The following is a 17,965-nucleotide window of genomic DNA, read 5'->3' as shown; positions in this document are numbered from 1 at the left end:
GCCCTCGACTTTCACCAATGTAACCAAGTCATGCATGGATTTTAGGACAGGCTTAAATGATGGGAGGTCCAGGGACTGGAATTATTTTTTTTTTAATCCCATTTATATCCCGCCCTTCTCCGAAGACTCAGGGCGGCTTACAATCTAAAGCACAAATCAATGTGCTTAGCAATAGCCTTCATTCTATGTATATGCCTGCTTATTAGGGCTTTCATTCCCCCCCCAAGCGGCATTATTATAAAGTCAGCTTATTGCCCCCAACAATCTGGCTCCTCATTTTACCTACCTTGGAAGGATGGAAGGCTGAGTCAACCTTGAGCCTGGTGGGACTCGAACCTGCACTAATTGCAGGCAGCTGGTGTTACTTAAGGAGGCATTAACCCACTACTCCATCAAGGCTGGTTCAATTACAGGACAATCTAATGCAGTGGTGGCGAACCTATGGCACACGTGCCACAGGTGGCACCCAGAGCGCTCTCTGTGGGCACGCGCGCCCTTCCCCAGTCCTAGGCCTTCAGCTGGATTTTATAAAACCTTTTTGCTTTAGGCCTCCGCCCCCGTGTGCAAAAAAAGAATAAGGTTCAATCAATCAATCAATTTCAACTTCTTGTGGGGGAAAAAAAGGTCTCGCAAAGTTGGAAATGATTGAACTTTGTAGTCCCACCCAGTCTGCCATTACCACTGCAGCCATGGCCACCCAATTGGCCACACCACCCAATTGGCCACACCCACCTAATGGGTCATGCCCACCCGGCACCCGATGATACATAAGTGGGTTTGGGGTTGCAGTTTGGGCACTTGGTCTCTAAAAGGTTCACTATCACTGATAATGAATTCAAATGGGCCAGTTCTCCCAGAAAACTGGCAATCAATTGGTCTCCTCTGATACAAATACTACACATGAAAATGGAGGGAGACCCGCTGGGTGATCTAAAAGCACTGATATGGAAGCCTAATTGGCAAAGGAAGAAAGCTAGAATAAGATTGAAGATTGGGGATTTGATTCATTAGAGGGGAGTCTACCTTGTTAATTAGAAGGTTAAAAGGAGAGGCTGAGATAAGGGGAATTTGGGTGATTAGATTTAATATAGTTGGAAAGTAGTGGGAAATAAGGCTCTGATTTGTACAATATTGAAAAATTAGGATTGAAAGGGAAATAAAAATTAACTATCAGGAATATGTTTGACTTATTGATTAACCCAGGCAATATGTATAATGGCTATGATCTACTAAAAGGGGATATTTTATTATTAACCAGAAAATTTAGTCTGGTGGGAAATAGAAAATCTTTAGGAAATAGAATAAGCTTACATTTAAACAGGTAAAACGTGTACTCTGGATATTATAGTTTTTTTTATGCAGTGAGATAAGGGAAACCTTGGTTACCTAGAGCTTGAAAATTATGGATTTTAAAGGTTGATTGGAATATTGGTGAGAATTTAACAATTAAGTAAAAATTAATAACAGGACATGGATTGTTATACCCAGATGAATTAAAATATGTGTAAGTTCAAAATGTATTGATAAATGTAACAATGATGTTTTTATTGAGTTGATTTAATCAGAAATGTACTAACTTGATTAAGGGAAAAAGAGAAGAAATATTTGATGATGTAACCTGAGATCGGTACTGAACTTTATGCTGTTGAATTATTGTTTAACCCTGCCACCACGTTGCTTTTCAAATACTTAAATGTAAAATTGGAAAGCCAATAAAATATTATATAAACAAAATAATGACGGGAGGTCCTTGTTTAGCAATGTCCTAGGACAGGGCTAGGCAACCTTGGCTCTTTTATGACTCGTGGACTTCAACTCCCAGAATTCCTGAGCCAGCATGGCTCAGCTTGGAAACCTCTCTCTTTCCCCTCAGCCTGGCTGGCTCAGGAATTCTGGGAGTTGAAGTCCACGAGTCATAAGAGAGCCAAGGTTGCCTACCCCTGTGCTAGGAGCATGATAACTCAAGTTGTTAGTGTAGTGTATGCCTCCCAGCATACACAAAGGACAGCACAGCAGGAGGCTGATGGTGCAGATCAGCAGAGGGGCTGGACAGCTCCGGGCGATGACTACTCACTCAGGATAAGCCTAATGACTTAAGCTGTTGACAGCCCCAGGCATGGTCAGCCTGGTGGGAAGCCAGGATCTACACCCATTGTCACCTGCAGTGGCAGGAAGCCCAGGTTTGAACTGATTGGATGCCATCCACCTGGGCAGGTACAAATAGACGCCAGGCTTCCCTGTTTCTCCAGTTCGTTCTGTTCAGAATAAACTCATCTTTACCCCAGCTCTGTGTCCGTCTCTATGTGAAGCACGCGACTTTACAGTTAGGATGCTAGGATGGAGGTTAGCCACCCCACATTTGAAATCCAAGTGCTGCTGTATGGCAGGCTTGAGCTCCGTCATTCACTCCAGCTCCCCAGAGGTCACCAGCTATTCCTTTCAACCCAGAAGTGCCCCAGTGCTTCTGACCCGAGTGCAAAAGAGACACACACACTCAGAGAGAAAACAATGTCCTGATAGTCTCCTTTAACAACCACTTGCAGTTACCATGGTAATGGGAAAAAAACGATCCATATGGCTGCCACCCTGATGACATTCTGGAAGCTGTTAATGACCTGGTTATTGTCCCAGGGTTTGCAACAGTGTGATGTTGAGCCTCTAGTGCAGGGCTGGGCAACCTTGGCTCTTTTATGACTCGTGGACTTCAACTCCCAGAATTCCTCAGCCAGCCATGCTGAGGAGAAAGGGAGAGGTGTACAAGCTGAGCCATGCTGACTCAGGAATTCTGGGAGCTGAAGTCCACGAGTCATAAAAGAGCCGAGGTGGCCTAGCCTTGCTCTAGTGTTACAATTGCTTGATATGTTTGATTTGAGACCGCTCATACTTTTTTAGGTCATCCCAAGTTGTTTGAAAAATTAGACAGTCCGTAAATAAAATAAATTGGAAACAATCCCAAGAGGAACGAGAGATGCTTCTGAACGCCCACTTGATACCCACTTGATACTTTTTAATGCTCACTGCTCAGCCTGGTGCAAAGTCCTGGCGAAGGGCAACAGAGGTGGAAGCACATTGGAGGTCTTCTACTACTCCAACTCTTCTGCTCAAGCAGGAGACCCTGTAGCAGATGTTCAGATCCCTGCAAGTCCACCCAGCAGACTAGCGGAGGTCTGCAGCTTTGAATTGCATGCTCCCTCAAAGTCAGCTCCTGAATCAACTTCTGCTCCATCCCTGTTGCAAATGGCGGATGGTTTTCCACCGGCTGCTGATGGTCAGGAAGGGAAGGGCGGCCAATCCAGAGATTCAACCAGCCGATTTGCTTAATATGGTCTCTAGAGGTTATCTAGCCAGCCCCACCCAAACAGACAACAATAAACGGAGAAGAGGGATCAACAGCGGGGACAGGCTATTTTATGCCAGGATAGTGACTCAGGGAATGGGGTGGGTGGGTGGGTGGGGGAGAGCACTTTTAACTAAGAAGTGGAGAAAGGCCAAAGGAAAGGGATCTTAGCGATGGGAACAATAGATCTGAGTCAGGACAAAGTTGGAATGGGCTGATAATAATGTTGGGGAAACCCCGAGAATCTTAGCTACTTTGGAGTCATGGAGTCAGCCCTCTTTTGTTATTGTTAATAATTAGACAGGACTTCGAAGCAATCAGTCCTGGGGCGTTTTGCTAGGTGACCTCACACCTTTCATGGGTAGGTCCCCCCCAATTCCTACTCAGGTTAGGGTCAATTCCACTTCGCCCCCTTCAAGGACAATCAAAAGAATCAGTTGTAAAGCTACCACCATTTCTAAGTTGTTTCTCACCAGACTAAGTGGCCCTTTAAAAAACAAACAAACAAAATGAGAAGAACGTCACTAGTCCTCTTGATTTTTTTTAATATTTGATCTTTATTTTAAACTTTTGTTTTTTCCCCCAACACGATCTAAAAAATAACTCTTATGGAAGAGTTTTGTTCTACCCCCTTATAAAGAAACAATACTTTACAGCTTGCCTTTCCCTCCCACCCAGTTTGTGCAAATATCCTGCCCTGCCTCAAGTTGTAAAGACACTTTCTGAGTGCAGCGTTCCCTTGATAATCCCGAAAGAAAGAAAGAAAGAAGAAAGAAAGAAAGAAAGAAAGAAAGAAAGAAAGAGAAGGAAGGAAGGAAGGAAGGAAGGAAGGAAGGAAGGAAGGAGGAAGAAAAAGAAAGAAAGAAAAGAAAAAAAGAGAAAGAAAGAAAGAAAGAAAGAAGAAAGAAAGAAAGAAAGAAAGAAAGAAAGAAAGAAAGAAAGAAAGAAAGAAAGAAAGAAAGAAAGAAAGAAAGAAAGAAAGAAAGAAAGAAAGAAAGAAAGAAAGAAAGAAAGAAAGAAAGAAAGAAAGAAAGAAAGAAAGAAAGAAAGAAAGAAAGAAAGAAAGAAAGAAAGAAAGAAAGAAAGAAAAACTTCTTGGGAACACTTCCACCTGCTTCTAATATCAAGTGGCTTGACTTGATGAGTGTCAAACTTCCCAAAGAAACACAACTTTGTTCCCACATTGTATTGAGCCAAAATGACAAATCTGCTTGCCTCATCTTTACCCAGTTCAAACGAAAGCATTTGCCCAAGTCAAAAATGTTAGCCCAAAAAGTTTCTGGATGAGCCATGTGAAGCTGGGCCTTGTGAAGAATGATGGACAGATTAAAGGTTGGATCACTGGTCAAACTCTCTCTCCCCTTCAGATTCTGGTTTCCTCTCCAATTTTTCTATCCTGGAGCCAGGCTTGCATTTCTTTTCTTGGAAATTGTCCCCTTAACACTCGTCTTCATGACCAGATCACAGTGGAATTGCGGCTGGTTGCACAGTCAGCCAGACCATGATCATAATAGTAAAGTTGGAAGGAAACCTTGGAGGTCATCTAGTCCAACCCCCTGCTCAGGCAGAAAACCCTATACCTTGATCTGGCATTTTCATCCACCTATCGACGTCTTCCCAAGAACCTGAGATAGGACTTGATAGGTGGATAAGAACGCCCAATCCAGTCCAAACATCTGGTTCTTTGACCAACCGCAATATTTCCACATTTCCAGTGAGGAAAAAGAACGCTCAGTGATGTAATTACTAGTTTGGGATGATTTGCAGGGAAGTCCAATGAGTTAAAACTATTTGGAAAATAGGATCTGAATTGAGAATAAGTCCAGAGAGGGAAGGCCTAAAGATTTTAGCTGGTGAGGAGCAAAAGGAGTCAAGAAAGAGAGACTTTGAGTTAGAATCTAAGCCTTGCCTGCCGGCCAATCTGATTTCTTTCCTCTCTTGAAAGCTCTCTTGAAAGAAAAAAGAAATCACAGGTGCTCCTCCAGTTACAACCATTCATTTAATGACCATTCAAAAAGTTACGACGGCACTGGAAAAAGTGATTCACAACCAGTTCTCGTGCTACAGTTGTGGGATCAAAATTTGGGCACAACCGGCATGTTATTTATGACAGTCGCAGGGTGCCACGGCCCTGTGATCAGCGTTTGCGGCCTTCCCACAAGCGGAGTCAAGGGGGCGAGTCAGATTTGCTTAATGACCGCACGATTCAGTTTGCGGCTACACCGATTCACTTATAGCAACCATGGCAAAAAAAAGGCGGCAAAACTGGCTGCGACCCACTTAACAATCACCTCGCTTAGTAATAAAAAGATTCTGGTTCCAGCTGGGGTCCTAAGTGTGTGTGTGTGTGTCTCTGTGTGTGTGTGTGTAACTGCCTTTAGTCAGATTAATTGCTTTCTTCCTCTCAGACACTATTTCTGAGCTCTCTCTTCCTTTTGACTGAGGTGGGACTTCTCAAGTCTCCAAAGGTCTTTTTTCCCCTTGGTTTCGATGCATTCCTTGTTGTTTTTTCCCCTCAGGATGGGCCAGAGAAGCAGAACAGAGGCCAGATGTGAGGTATCCTGTTGCAAAGGGGTCGTTCCTGGGATTTTCTGCTGTCGTCGCTGCTTTCCCTCCGCGGCTCTCTCCCTTAGTCCATCCTGCGCCCCACTCACGACCGCTGACGCGGGCGGAAGCTGCTAGGCCGCAGTTTCATCTCGGTGAAAGGAATGGAAAACTCAAATCCTTTCCAGGTAAACCAGTTGACACCCTGGAATTGGAGGAGAGGGAGAGAGAGAGAGAATGGGAGGGGGGGGATATGTGAGAAACACAAAGCCAAATCTGTAAAATCTAGATTTTTTTCCCCCTCCCCTCCAGTAAAAAAAGATCAATCAACTTGGAGAAAGAGGAACTGAGATGGGAGTGTTATACAGGGAGTCCTCAATTTACATCCACGATTGAGCCCATGTCTGTTGCTAAGTGAAACATTTGTCAAGAGAATTTTGCCCCGTTTTACGACTTTTCTTGCCACAGTCGCTAAGTGAATCACTGCCATTATTAAGTTAGTAACACCGGTTGTTGAAACAAATCTTTTGCTTGTCAGAAAGTCGCAAAAGGGGATCACAGGACCCGTTCCCCCCCCCAGGACACCACGACCGTCATAAATACGAGTCAGTTGCCAAGCATCCGAATTCTGATCATGTGACCGTGGGGATGCTGCAAGGGTCGTTGAAATGTGAAAAACGGCTTCTTTTCGATGCTGTTGTAACTTTAAATGGTCACTAAATGAACGGTGGCATAAGTCAAGGACTGTACGCTGTAAGCCATTCAGTTGTTTGACGTGAGATGGGCGGCAAATAATTTTCATTATAAATAAATAAATAAGATAAATAAAATACATAATAAAATAACTAACTAACTAACTAAATAAATGTGAGTCCACTTAAGAGAGTGGGTAACAGAGGAGGCCTGGCGCTGTGCTTGAAATTCCATATATTAAAAATGATGGAACTTCGATTGTGCCATTGTGGCTGCCATCTTGACTTTTATGACCAGGTGCCGTGGATATCCCTGGAGGACCATCGGCTTTACTTTCAGCTCTGGAATTTGGGCTGCTGTAGCACCCTCTTCCATCTACCAGGATCTTTCCCCCTCCCCCTCCATCACCCTCCTAGGTCAATGGCAGCAGAAAGCTAATAAATATGTTGTTGTTGTTAGTTGCGAAGTCGTGTCCGACCCATCGCGACCCCATGTACAATGTTCCTCCAGGCCTTCCTGTCCTCTATCATTTTCTGGAGTCCATTTAGGCTCACGCCTACCGCTTCAGTGACTCCATCCAGCCACCTCATTCTCTGTCGTCCCCTTCTTCCATTGCCCTCAATCTTTCCCAGCATTAGGCTCTTCTCCAGTGAGTCCTTCCTTCTCATTAGGTGGCCAAAGTATTTGAGTTTTAGCTTCAGGATCTGGCCTTCTAAAGAGCAGTCAGGGTTGATCTCCTCTAGGACTGACCGGTTTGATCGCCTGGCAGTCCAAGGGACTGGCAGGAGTCTTCTCCAGCACCATAGTTCAAAGGCCTCAAATCTTTGGATCTCGGCCTTTCTTATGGTCCAACTTTCACAGCCATACATTGCAAATGGGAAGACCATGGCATTGACTATGTGCACTTTTGTTGGCAGGGTGATGTCTCTGCTTTTTAGTGTGCTGTCTAGATTTGCCATGGCTTTCCTCCCCAGGAGCAAGCGTCTTCTAATTTCTTGATCTTGGAGCCCAGGAAAATAAAATCTGTCACTACCTCAATTTCTTCGCCACTGATAAATATACATATGGGTTAAACCAAAGGTCTTCAAACATGGCCCTTTGAGGACTTGTGGACTTTATGACTTGAACTCCACAAGCCATAAAAGCAAAGTTTGAAGACCCCTGGATTAAACCCTCCCTCCAAAATCCAAGTGGGTGACCCAGAGGTCAGCTGGTGTAGAAAAACAGCACCAGATAGTTCAGTGATTGGCTGTGATTCTTGGTTAAGTGGCACGGGAGAGTTTTTTTTCTCTCCAGCAAGGCCGTTTCCTCTCTTTACCAAGGGGACCTATGGAAAGCTACAAAGAACCAACATTGCACGGAACCAATGGAGGAGCTGGTGCTTGGGCCTGGCGAAAGCTGGAAATACGGAAATTGTTGAATGGACTGTGCATGAATTACCACAAGATCCAGAGAGACTCGGGACAAACAAGGCTATCCGGTGGCCTCTGCTCTTTGCAGTTGTGGTGATGTTGGTTATCCCTGAGTGTCGTATCTTATGAGTTATGCTGACTGTATTTTATGATTATGATCATGATTTATCACTGGCTGCTTGTACGTACACTGAGTGCTTGTGCACCAAAGTCAAATTCCTTATGTGCCCAATAAAGAATTTTATTCTGTTCTAACTATGTGCAGACAACACCACATATGTATACCTGCCCTTTTGTGTCCCGGTCAGTGTACACTCAAAGACCTCATGGCAGGGCGACAGAATGCAATTAATGTTGTGAGTTTCTGGGCACAATTTGCTTAAACTTGTGTGTACTTCAATCTTGTAGTTTATATTTTAAATGCTTTGTTGTATAGTATGCCTCATTTTAACTGAGATGCTTCTGACATGAATAAACCAACAAGCAAGAGAAGGCAGCCAATATAGCCGGTGGTTATCGGAGTAGGTGGTTAGCGGCAGGCCATCTGCCCCTTCTCCTGAATCCCCTCTGGCCGTTCCCCTTTATTACAAGATGGAAGCTATGGGTAAACCATGGCTTATTGTGTAGCCTCTCAAAGCTAGCCATCCCCTCCCCCACCATTTGGCCCTCCTTTTTCACTCAGCCATTGGTGATAGTATGTGAGGGAGACTTTGTGAGACGAACCCAAGAGATGCTAACTAAAGAATCGTCAGATAAGAGATAGCATAGCCCACAGCTGCACAATGGGTGGGATAAGAAGCTCACAAGGGACCCTACTTAGGTTCTCTGGCCATAAAGGAGAGAGAGAAAGAAATGTTCTTTCAGGTTAGCAAGATTGTATTAACGTGGTTTTACAATAAGTAGAATTACAGGTAGTCCTCAACTTACAACAGTTCACTTAGCGACTGTTCAAAGTTACAACGGCACTGAAAAAAGTGACTTAGGAATGTTTTTCACACTTAATTGTGGTAGAGTCCCCAGGGTCATGCGATTAAAATTCAGACACTTGGCAACTCACTCATATTTATGACGGTTGTAGTGTCCCAGGGGTCCGGTGATCCCCTTTTGCGACCTTCTGACAAGTAAAGCCAATGCGGGAAGCCAGATTCCCTTAACAGCCATGTGGCTAACTGAACAACTGCGGCAATCCACTTAACCATAGCAAGGAAGGTCCTAAAATGGGGCAAAACTCACTTGACAGCTGCCTTGCTTGGCAACAGAAATTTGGGGCCCAATTGTGGTTGCAAGTCGAGGACTAATCATCTTGTGGCAATTTGTATCTGGTTTGCCCCACGAGGCTGACATCCATCTTACAAGGCTCTTCCCCGTCTCTCCTTTACAGCCTGAGAAACGACAGGGAAGGTCTCGTCTCAGCCGATTGCCTTGCCCGCTATTCAGCTGTGGGCTACGTGGTCTCTTATCTGACAGCTCCCTTGGCTCAGTCTCCCAAGGTCTTTCCCACATACCATTACATCATTCCCCCCCCCCAAAAAAAAAGTACAGCGGTCTTTTGCTCCAACCCACCTCCCCAGCAATTTACCTGGTGATCCCGGTTGTTAGCGTAGAGCCCATTGAGGTTGGTGTAGTGGCAGTTGCGGTACCACCATGCCCCACGGTAAGAGATGGCACAGGGGATGATGACCCGATTCGGGTCCCGGTCCCGAGTGGAGAAGACACTCCCTGAGTGGTAGCTCAAGGAATCACCTGACCGAGAGGAAAATGGGAAAGTGAGAGTGAAAAACAGCCCGTTCTCCCTCCTGAATTTTTGGCTGCCCAGAAATGAGTCTCAGGTATTTGAGGGGCTGCCACAAAGACGAGGGGGCCAGGTTATTCTCCAAAGCCACCAGAGGGCAGGATGAGAAACAATGGTTGGAAACTGACCAAAGGGAGAAGCAACCTGGAGTTAAGGAGAAACTTCCTGACAGTGAGGAAAAATTAACCAGCAGAACAGCTTGCCACCAGAAATCATAGGCGCTCCATCAACGGAGGTTTTTAAGAAGAGACTGGACAGTCACTTATCTGAGATGGTATAGGTTCTCCTGCTTAAGCGGGGGTTGGACTAGAAGACCTCCAAGGTCCCATCCAACTCTGCTATTCTGTTCTGTTCTATTCTGTTCTGCTCTGCTCTGCTCTATTCTATTCTTCTTTCCTGTGCACGTGAATCCCTTCTGCTCTGGGTAGTCCTTGATTTAAGACTAATCAAAGGTACAATGAGCCTCCCCAGAGCTACTTGCAACCCATTTTTGGAGTAAAGAACAATGCTGGTAGCATAGGTGGGAGGTGTTAAGGGCAAGGAAGCCTGCCAGTCAGGGCCCACCAGAACAGAGCATAGAAAGCCATCTCCTAAGCTGCTTCATTTTCCTGCTGGCTTCAGCACAGGAGACACTCATCTTCAGACTGCCCTGCCCTACTCAATCACAGTCCCACGGCTTTGCTCACCAGCTGTGCCACGGTAACTGCCCAGATGCAGGCGGTAATAGTCAGCGTACGAGTCCACACGGAAGTTCTGATAGGTGGCGTAGACGGACTCATCCTTGGTACGGAGATCCACGCGGAGCTCGTAGTCCCCTGAAGACGTCAGCTGGTGCAGAAATTCATTTCCTGGAATCCACCCCCCCCAAAAAAAAAGAGGAAAGAGAGGATGAGTGTTCTGAAGGCCAGACTCAAGTTACGGTAGTGAGGAAGGCCCTGTTGGAAGAGTCCCCAGGTTGGGGACACACCGTCATGGAGAGAATCCATATTATATATTTATATTTATATTTATTAAATTTTTATACCGCCCTTCTCCCGAAGGACTCAGGGCGGTGTACAGGGCCACCATCCATGTGGTCACCAAGGAACAAGCTAATGGCACCTAATGGACCCAGATTGTTGGGGGCAATTAAGCTGACTTTGTAATAATGCCGCTTGGGGGGTGTATGAAAGCCCTAATAAGCAGGCATATACATAGAATGAAGGCTACTGCTAACCTTGTAAGCCGCCCTGAGTCTTCGGAGAAGGGCGGGATATAAATGGAATTAAAACAAAATAAATAAAATAAATAAAATAATTGACCTTCTGGAGGAGGTTAAAGAAGGATTCCTTCAAAAGAGGTGAAACTTACAAGTGGAATCCTTATGAACAACCTGCATACAACCTGTGGAAGGTAAGGTAAAGGTAAAGGTAAAGTTTCCCCCGCACATGCGTGCTAGTCTTTTCCAACTCTAGGGGCCAGTGCTCATCTCCGTTTCAAAGCCGAAGAGCCAGCGCTTGTCCGAGGACATCTCCATGGTCATGTGGCCGGCATGACTAGACGCCAAAGGCGCACAGAACGCTGTTACCTTCCCACCATAGTGGTCCCTATTTTTCTACTTGCATTTTTACGTGCTTTCGAACTGCTAGGTTGGCAGAAGCTGGGACGAGTAACAGGCGCTCACTCTGTTACGCGGCACTCGGGATTCGACCCACCAAACTGCCGACCTTCCGATCGACAAGCTCAGCATCCTAACCCACTGAGCCACCGCGTCCCTTTATAGAAGGTAGTACAGCCTTATTATCATTTATGTTTTTAAAAATAATATTAAAGATTACGACTGTATAAAATACAAATAGAAATAAAGATAATGAGAGAATAAGGAAAAGTAAAGAGGGAGAGAGGAGAGCAAGGTAAAAGAGAAAGATAAAAGCAGTGAATTTCAACTTTTTTTTTTGGTTCGGTGGAGTACAACATACAGTTATTTTAGTCATTTCTGTAATAAAGATTGTCTGAACCAAAAGTTTCATTCTTTTCTTGTTTCAAGCATAAAGTCCAGAAATGGGTTCAGCTGAGACAAGCCCTTATCCTTCTGTTGGCTCTCAACCTCGGTTTCCAGTTTGTAAAAAGACAGGAAGGATGAAAAAGACAGGAAGGATGACATTAAGCTGGCAGGAATAGTCAAGACCCCAGAAGACAAGCTCAGAATCCAAAAAGATCTTGATGGACTTGAACAATGGGCCCTATCCAACAAAATGAAGTTTAGTATGGATTAGGACACTGAGCCTGTCGATCAGAAGGTCGGCAGTTTGGCGGGTCGAATCCCGAGTGCCGCATAACAGAGTGAGCGCCTGTTACTCGTCCCAGCTTCTGCCAACTTAGCAGTTCGAAAGCACGTAAAAATGCAAGTAGAAAAATAGGGACCACTACGGTGGGAAGGTAACAGCGTTCCGTGCGCCTTTGGCGTCTAGTCATGCCGGCCACATGACCACGGAGACGTCCTCGGACAAGCGCTGGCTCTTCGGCTTTGAAACGGAGATGAGCACCGGCCCCTAGAGTCGGAAACGACTAGCACGCATGTGCGGGGGAACCTTTACGGATATATAAATTTAATATACACTTAGGCAGGAAAAACCAAAGGTACAAGAACAGATTAGGCGAAACCTGGCTCAGAAACAATAACTGTGAGAGGGACCTTGGAGTCCCACTGGACGATTACTTAAACATGAGCCAGCAGTGTGCAGCAGCGGCCAAAAAAAGCTAATTACAGCTCTTGCTTGTATAAACAGAGGCATAGAATCAAAATCATGTGAAGTATTAATATTGCTTTATGAAGCCTTAGTAAAACCACACCTGGAATACTTGCATCCAGTTTTGATCAGCATATTACAAAAAAGATGTTGAGACTTTGGAAAAAGTGCAAAGAAGAGCAAGCAACTTAGATGTCAAAAACATACAACGAAAAGAAGGCGGGGGAGAGACATGATAACAGTATTTGAGGGGCTGCCACAAAGAGGAGGGGGTCAATTTATTTTCCAAAGCACCAGAAGGCAAGACAAGAAACAATGATAGGAAACTACTCAAGGAGAGAAGCCACCTGGAATTAAGGAGAAACTTCCAAACAGTGAGGACAATTAAGCAGTGGAACAGCTTTGCCTTCAGAAGTTGTGGGTGCTCCATCATTGGAGATTTTTAAGAAGAGAAAGGACAGCCATCTATCTGAAATGGTATAGGGCAGGGGTAGGCAACCTTGGCTCTTTTATGACTCGTGGACTTCAACTCCCAGGATTCCTGAGCCAGCTCAGGAATTCTGGGAGTTGAAGTCCATGAGTCATAAAAGAGCCAAGGTTGCCTACCCCTGGTATACGGTCTCCTGCTTGAGCAGATAGTTGGTCTAGAAGACCTCCAAGATCCCTTCCAACTCTATTCTGATCAATTGATTGAAATTGTGGTAATATCTGGCTACACAGAGAGATGAGGAGAGGCAGGCAAAGTTATAGACTTACCTAGCCAAAATTCCCGGGTGAGATTTCCAAAACCAAGAGCATAACTTTTCCAGTCCCTCCAGAAATCTGTCTCACCGTTCATCCGACGTTGAAAGACCTGGAGGAGGAGGAGGAGGAGGAGGAGGAGGAGGCCATGACGGAGAAGGAAGGAAAGAAAATTGGCAGTAATCAGATTATCAGAAAGCAATAAAACCCCAAGATATTCTCCTGCACAATTTTGACACCAGGTTTTCTCAATAAATGGAAACATCTACATATGTCAGATTATGAAACATGCAATCCTAGTATCAGTATACATGCTTGACCTTCTCACATGTGAGTCACAACACTGCACCCAAATAAGTAAGTGGTACGATTTTTTTTTGCATGTTTCCGGTGTGTCACTTATGCTCTTTGTAGATGACTATCTTCTCACCGGTCCTGAATTTGATCAGTAGAAAGTTGGTGCTGTTGTGGTTCCGTGTCACACAACTTCGTGATGACTTCTGCAGGTCTAAACACTAGAGCAGAGTTTTTGCACCTTGGCGACTTTAACATTTGTGGACTTCAATTCCCAGAATTGGGCTAGCTGAAGAATTCTGAAAGTCGAAGTCAAGCACATCTTAAACTTGGAAAAATTCTGCACTTAGAATGTCCTTTTCTAAGCTGGCACCTTCTACATCCAGTGGCTCAAAATAACCGCTCTCTAAGAATAGCATGTTGGCTATGGATGATGGGATCTCCTGTCTGACATATCCGGAAAGTTGGAGAAGGATGCTGCTTTAAAGACCTCCATTTGTTTCCCTCCATTAACCCCACCCACCATTTAAAATTCTTCAACTGCCAACATGTGTGGCTGAAAAAAACAGCATGCATGAAGAAGAGGGCTGCCACAAAGAAGAGAGGGTCAAGCTATTCCACAAGCACCTAAAGGCAGGACAAGAAGCAATGGATGGAAATTAACTAAAGAGAGAAGCAACCTAGAACTAAGGAGAAATTTCCTGACTGTTAGAAAAATTAATCGGTGGAACGACCTGCCTCCAGAATGCTCCAACACTGGAAGTTTTTAAGAAGAGTCTGGACAGTCATTTGTCTGAAATGGTATAGGGCTTCCTGCCTGAGCAGGGGGTTGGACTAGATGACCTCCAAGGTCCCTTCCAACATTATTATTATTATTATTATTATTATTATTATTATTATTATTATTATTATTATTATTATTATTATTATTATTATTATTATTATTCATCGCACAGTCAGCCAGACATTCAGACTGGATTTGGCATTTTTGTCTACCTATCGAGTCCTTACCAAGGACCTGGGATAGGCAGATGTGGATGTTTGATGGTATTACAGATATCGTCGCAGGATGGAAGCAGTTCCTAGTAGGGCTGCATTTTGCAATTGACTAATGGCGAATTTGTCAATGCCAATGGTGTTCAACTGATGCTCCAACTGTTTTGGGATTGCACCTATTGCTATTGGTACTACCCTTTCTTGCTTTTGCCACAGTCTTTCTACTTCTATTTGTAGGTTTTTGTATTTTGTTATCTTTTCCAGTTCCTTCTTGTCTATTTTGCTGTCTCCAGGCACTGCCACGTCCACTATCCAGACCTTTTTGTCTTTCTTATCGACAATTGTTAAGTCCGGGGTGTTATGTTGCAGGTGCTTGTCTGTTTGAATTCTGAAGTCCCAGAGCAGTTTAACTTTATCATTTTCTATGACTTTCTCTATTTTATGATCCCGCCAGTTCTTGCTTACAGGCAAATGATATTTCTTGGAGATCTTCCAATGCACCATTGTTGCTACTTTGTCATGCCGCTGCTTCTTTGCATAGGCGGCACTTACTGTCTGCTGCTGTCTTCTCAATTTTGACTTTGTATGCATTTGTCCTATTATTATTGTTGTTGTTGTTATTAAATCATGGCTGCAGGAAACAAGGATTCCTTTTCAAGCAACTATAGGTTGACCATCACCATCACCAACCATACTGTTCATACTCACAATCCAGCCTCCCCCATCTGTCTCCATATCACAGAACACCCTCAAGGGATTGAACTCATTGTTCCCTGGATAAATTGTTGTTACACGTGAAGGTCCTGGCCCATTCTGGATTTCTTCCGAGCAGTCCCGAGGGAAGGGGTATGTCAGGAGCTCTGTCCAAGAAAGAAAGGATGGATCTATTCAATTTGGGTCTTTAGGAAGTCCAAAAGGATCACAGGCGGTCTGTCTCAAACATAGATAGATTAGATTAGATAACCTTTAGTGTCATTTTTTCCCTGTGGGCACAATGGCACACATTAAAATTGAAATTTAGTTGCTTTCCCTCAAAGCGTACAACATACATAACACACATTTAAAACATACTATATACAACATATGTACAGATCTACGTATCAGGGAACCTATAACATTATTACTAGTGGTGAAGGAAGTGGAGATGGGAGCTGTTGGAGTGCCCCTCCTCACTGCCTGGACTTGGACCCGGTACCGGCTTGAAGGAATCAGATCTTGAAGTTCGTACGAGGTGAAGGAAGCATCCAGAGGGATCTCCTGTGGAGAACGAAATAAAGGTGAGGAAATTTAGGCCAGCAATATATAAGCACTTTGAGTTGCAGCTCTACGGAGAACAATATATTAAATATTTCCCATAAAATTACAACATGGAAAGTTGGGGTCTTTGGTGCTTTCTGTGCTTGGCGGTTTCTTTGCAGATGTTTCGTTTCCCAACTAGATAATGTCATCAGTAGACTGATGATGTTATTTAGTTGGGGAATGAAACGTTAGCAAAAAAAAAAAAAGCAACCAAGATCAGAGGGCAGCAAAGAGGGCACTACAGTTCAACCATGAGCAACAAATATTCTCCTCTATTAGAACACGGGAGGGACAGTAAAGATCATCCAAGCCAAGTCCTACTCAGTGCAAGCGTCGGCTTTTCTAATTATCTTGAAAGACATGCTACTTAACTGCAGCCCCCAACAAAGGGGAGACCTTATGTTCCAAGTCAACCTGTTCCACCAATGAATAAGTAGAACATAAGAGACCCCAAGCTCATTGGTAACCTCACACTGCAATGAGCAAGGACATGCATTTAAATTTTGCAGGTACAACAATTGTTGGCTGAGCAGGGACAAAAATAGCCAGATAAATTATTGAAGCCTGGGAAGCGGGGCCCCTTATCAGTCAACAGGAGTGCTGATTTACCATCAGCTTATCAGGTACTTAGGAGCTGAAAGTGCAGTGGCACAAGGAAACAGCAATCAATGACTTAATAACCAGCTATCAACACCCCAATTAACAACTAAAAGCAACACACAATCAGGCACCATATAAATACAACATGCAGAAAATGCCAGTGCACATATTCTGGGGAGAGAGAAGTTCCTTGACGATGGGCTCCAGCAGAAGCCTGAAAGCGGGAAACCTTTGGTTCCAGTGACTTGATTCAGACTGGATTCTGCAACCTTATCCTGGGACATGTATACTGTATTTACCTTCATTTGCCATAGAACACAAAATGTAAACTAGCTTGCAGCATGAAGGAGTTTCTTTCAATTGGGAGCATATGCAGGAAAGAGGTGTTTTTTTTAAAATCAAGTTGATGGCCGTAATTGAAATGCTTTTGGGTTAGCCATAAAAATTTAAAAACCTGGGTCCTCTCTCTGGTTTTCGGGTCAGGATGTAAGCAGAGCATAATCTCTGTGTTTTATTTTGGGTTGATCAAGGAGTTGGCTATTTTTACCTGGCCTTGTTTTCTTGTTTTTACTTGCATGTTTTTTGGGGTTTTTTTTGCCTTTATGCCCTGTCAGCTTACCCAGAATTCCTTGACTGAGATAGATGGCCTTATAAATTTGCAAGACAGACAGAGAGATAAACAGATGAAGGATTTGTCCTTCAGCAGTTGGTCTATCACTTAATTTGAGCTGAGAAGGCAGGAATGGTCCAAGGTCAATCAGCTGGCTGCCACTCCTAATGGCACATTAGATCCTACACCTTCCTCCTTCTAGTCTAGCGCCTTTACCACTAGACTTGCATGAACTCTATGGCTGAGAGGAAAAGAAATGCCCAAAGGCTTTAGGGCAGGGGTAGGCATGAGTCATAAAAGTCCATGAGTCATAAAAGAGCCGAGGTTGCCTACCCCTGCTTTAGGGCAATGTTTCCCAACCTTGGCAACTTTAAGATTGTTGTTGTTGTTAGCTGCAAAGTCATGTCCGACCCATCGCGACCCCATGGACAATGTTCCTCCAGGCCTTCCTGTCCTCTACCATCTTCTGGAGTCCATTTAAGCTCACGCCTACTGCTTCAGTGATTCCATCCAGCCACCTCATTCTCTGTTGTCCCTTTCCTCTCTTGCCCTCAATCTTTCCCAGCATTAGGCTCTTCGCCAGTGAGTCCTTCCTTCTCGTTAGGTGGCCAAAGTATTTGAGTTTTAGCTTCAGGATCTGGCCTTCTAAAGAGCAGTCAGGGTTGATCTCCTCTAGGACTGATCGGTTTGATCACCTTGCAGTCCAAGGGACTCGCAGGAGTCTTCTCCAGCACCATAGTTCAAAGGCCTCAATTCTTTGGCGCTCAGCCTTTCTTATGGTCCAACTTTCACTGCCATACATTGCAACTGGGAAGACCATAGTCTTGACTATACACACTTTTGTTGGCAGGGTTATGTCTCTGCTTTTTAGTGTGCTGTCTAGATTTGCCATGGCTTTCTTCCCGAGGAGCAAGTGTC

The 17,965-nt window shown here is 44.4% G+C and overlaps 1 protein-coding gene across 1 annotated transcript in view; it reads right to left on the bottom strand.

The window, feature by feature from the left end:
- Positions 1 to 4,218: 4,218 nt before the first annotated feature.
- Positions 4,219 to 17,965, bottom strand: part of TNXB (tenascin XB) — a gene marked incomplete at its 5' end in the record, with an annotated part of 245,615 nt that continues 231,868 nt past the window's right edge. The window contains 6 exons of the mRNA XM_081319139.1: positions 4,219 to 6,086; positions 9,566 to 9,729; positions 10,465 to 10,626; positions 13,264 to 13,360; positions 15,247 to 15,398; positions 15,663 to 15,795. Of these exons, the coding sequence (XP_081175265.1) occupies positions 5,988 to 6,086; positions 9,566 to 9,729; positions 10,465 to 10,626; positions 13,264 to 13,360; positions 15,247 to 15,398; positions 15,663 to 15,795 (807 nt within the window). The 3' untranslated portion in view covers positions 4,219 to 5,987. The remainder of the gene's footprint in view (positions 6,087 to 9,565; positions 9,730 to 10,464; positions 10,627 to 13,263; positions 13,361 to 15,246; positions 15,399 to 15,662; positions 15,796 to 17,965) is intronic.

Source organism: Vipera berus, assembly GCF_964194415.1.
Source record: "Vipera berus genome assembly, chromosome: 2".
Classification (NCBI taxonomy): Eukaryota; Metazoa; Chordata; class Lepidosauria; order Squamata; family Viperidae; genus Vipera; species Vipera berus.
The sequence above is the reverse complement of the archived record's forward strand: the minus strand, read 5'-3'. Positions and strand labels throughout refer to the sequence as shown.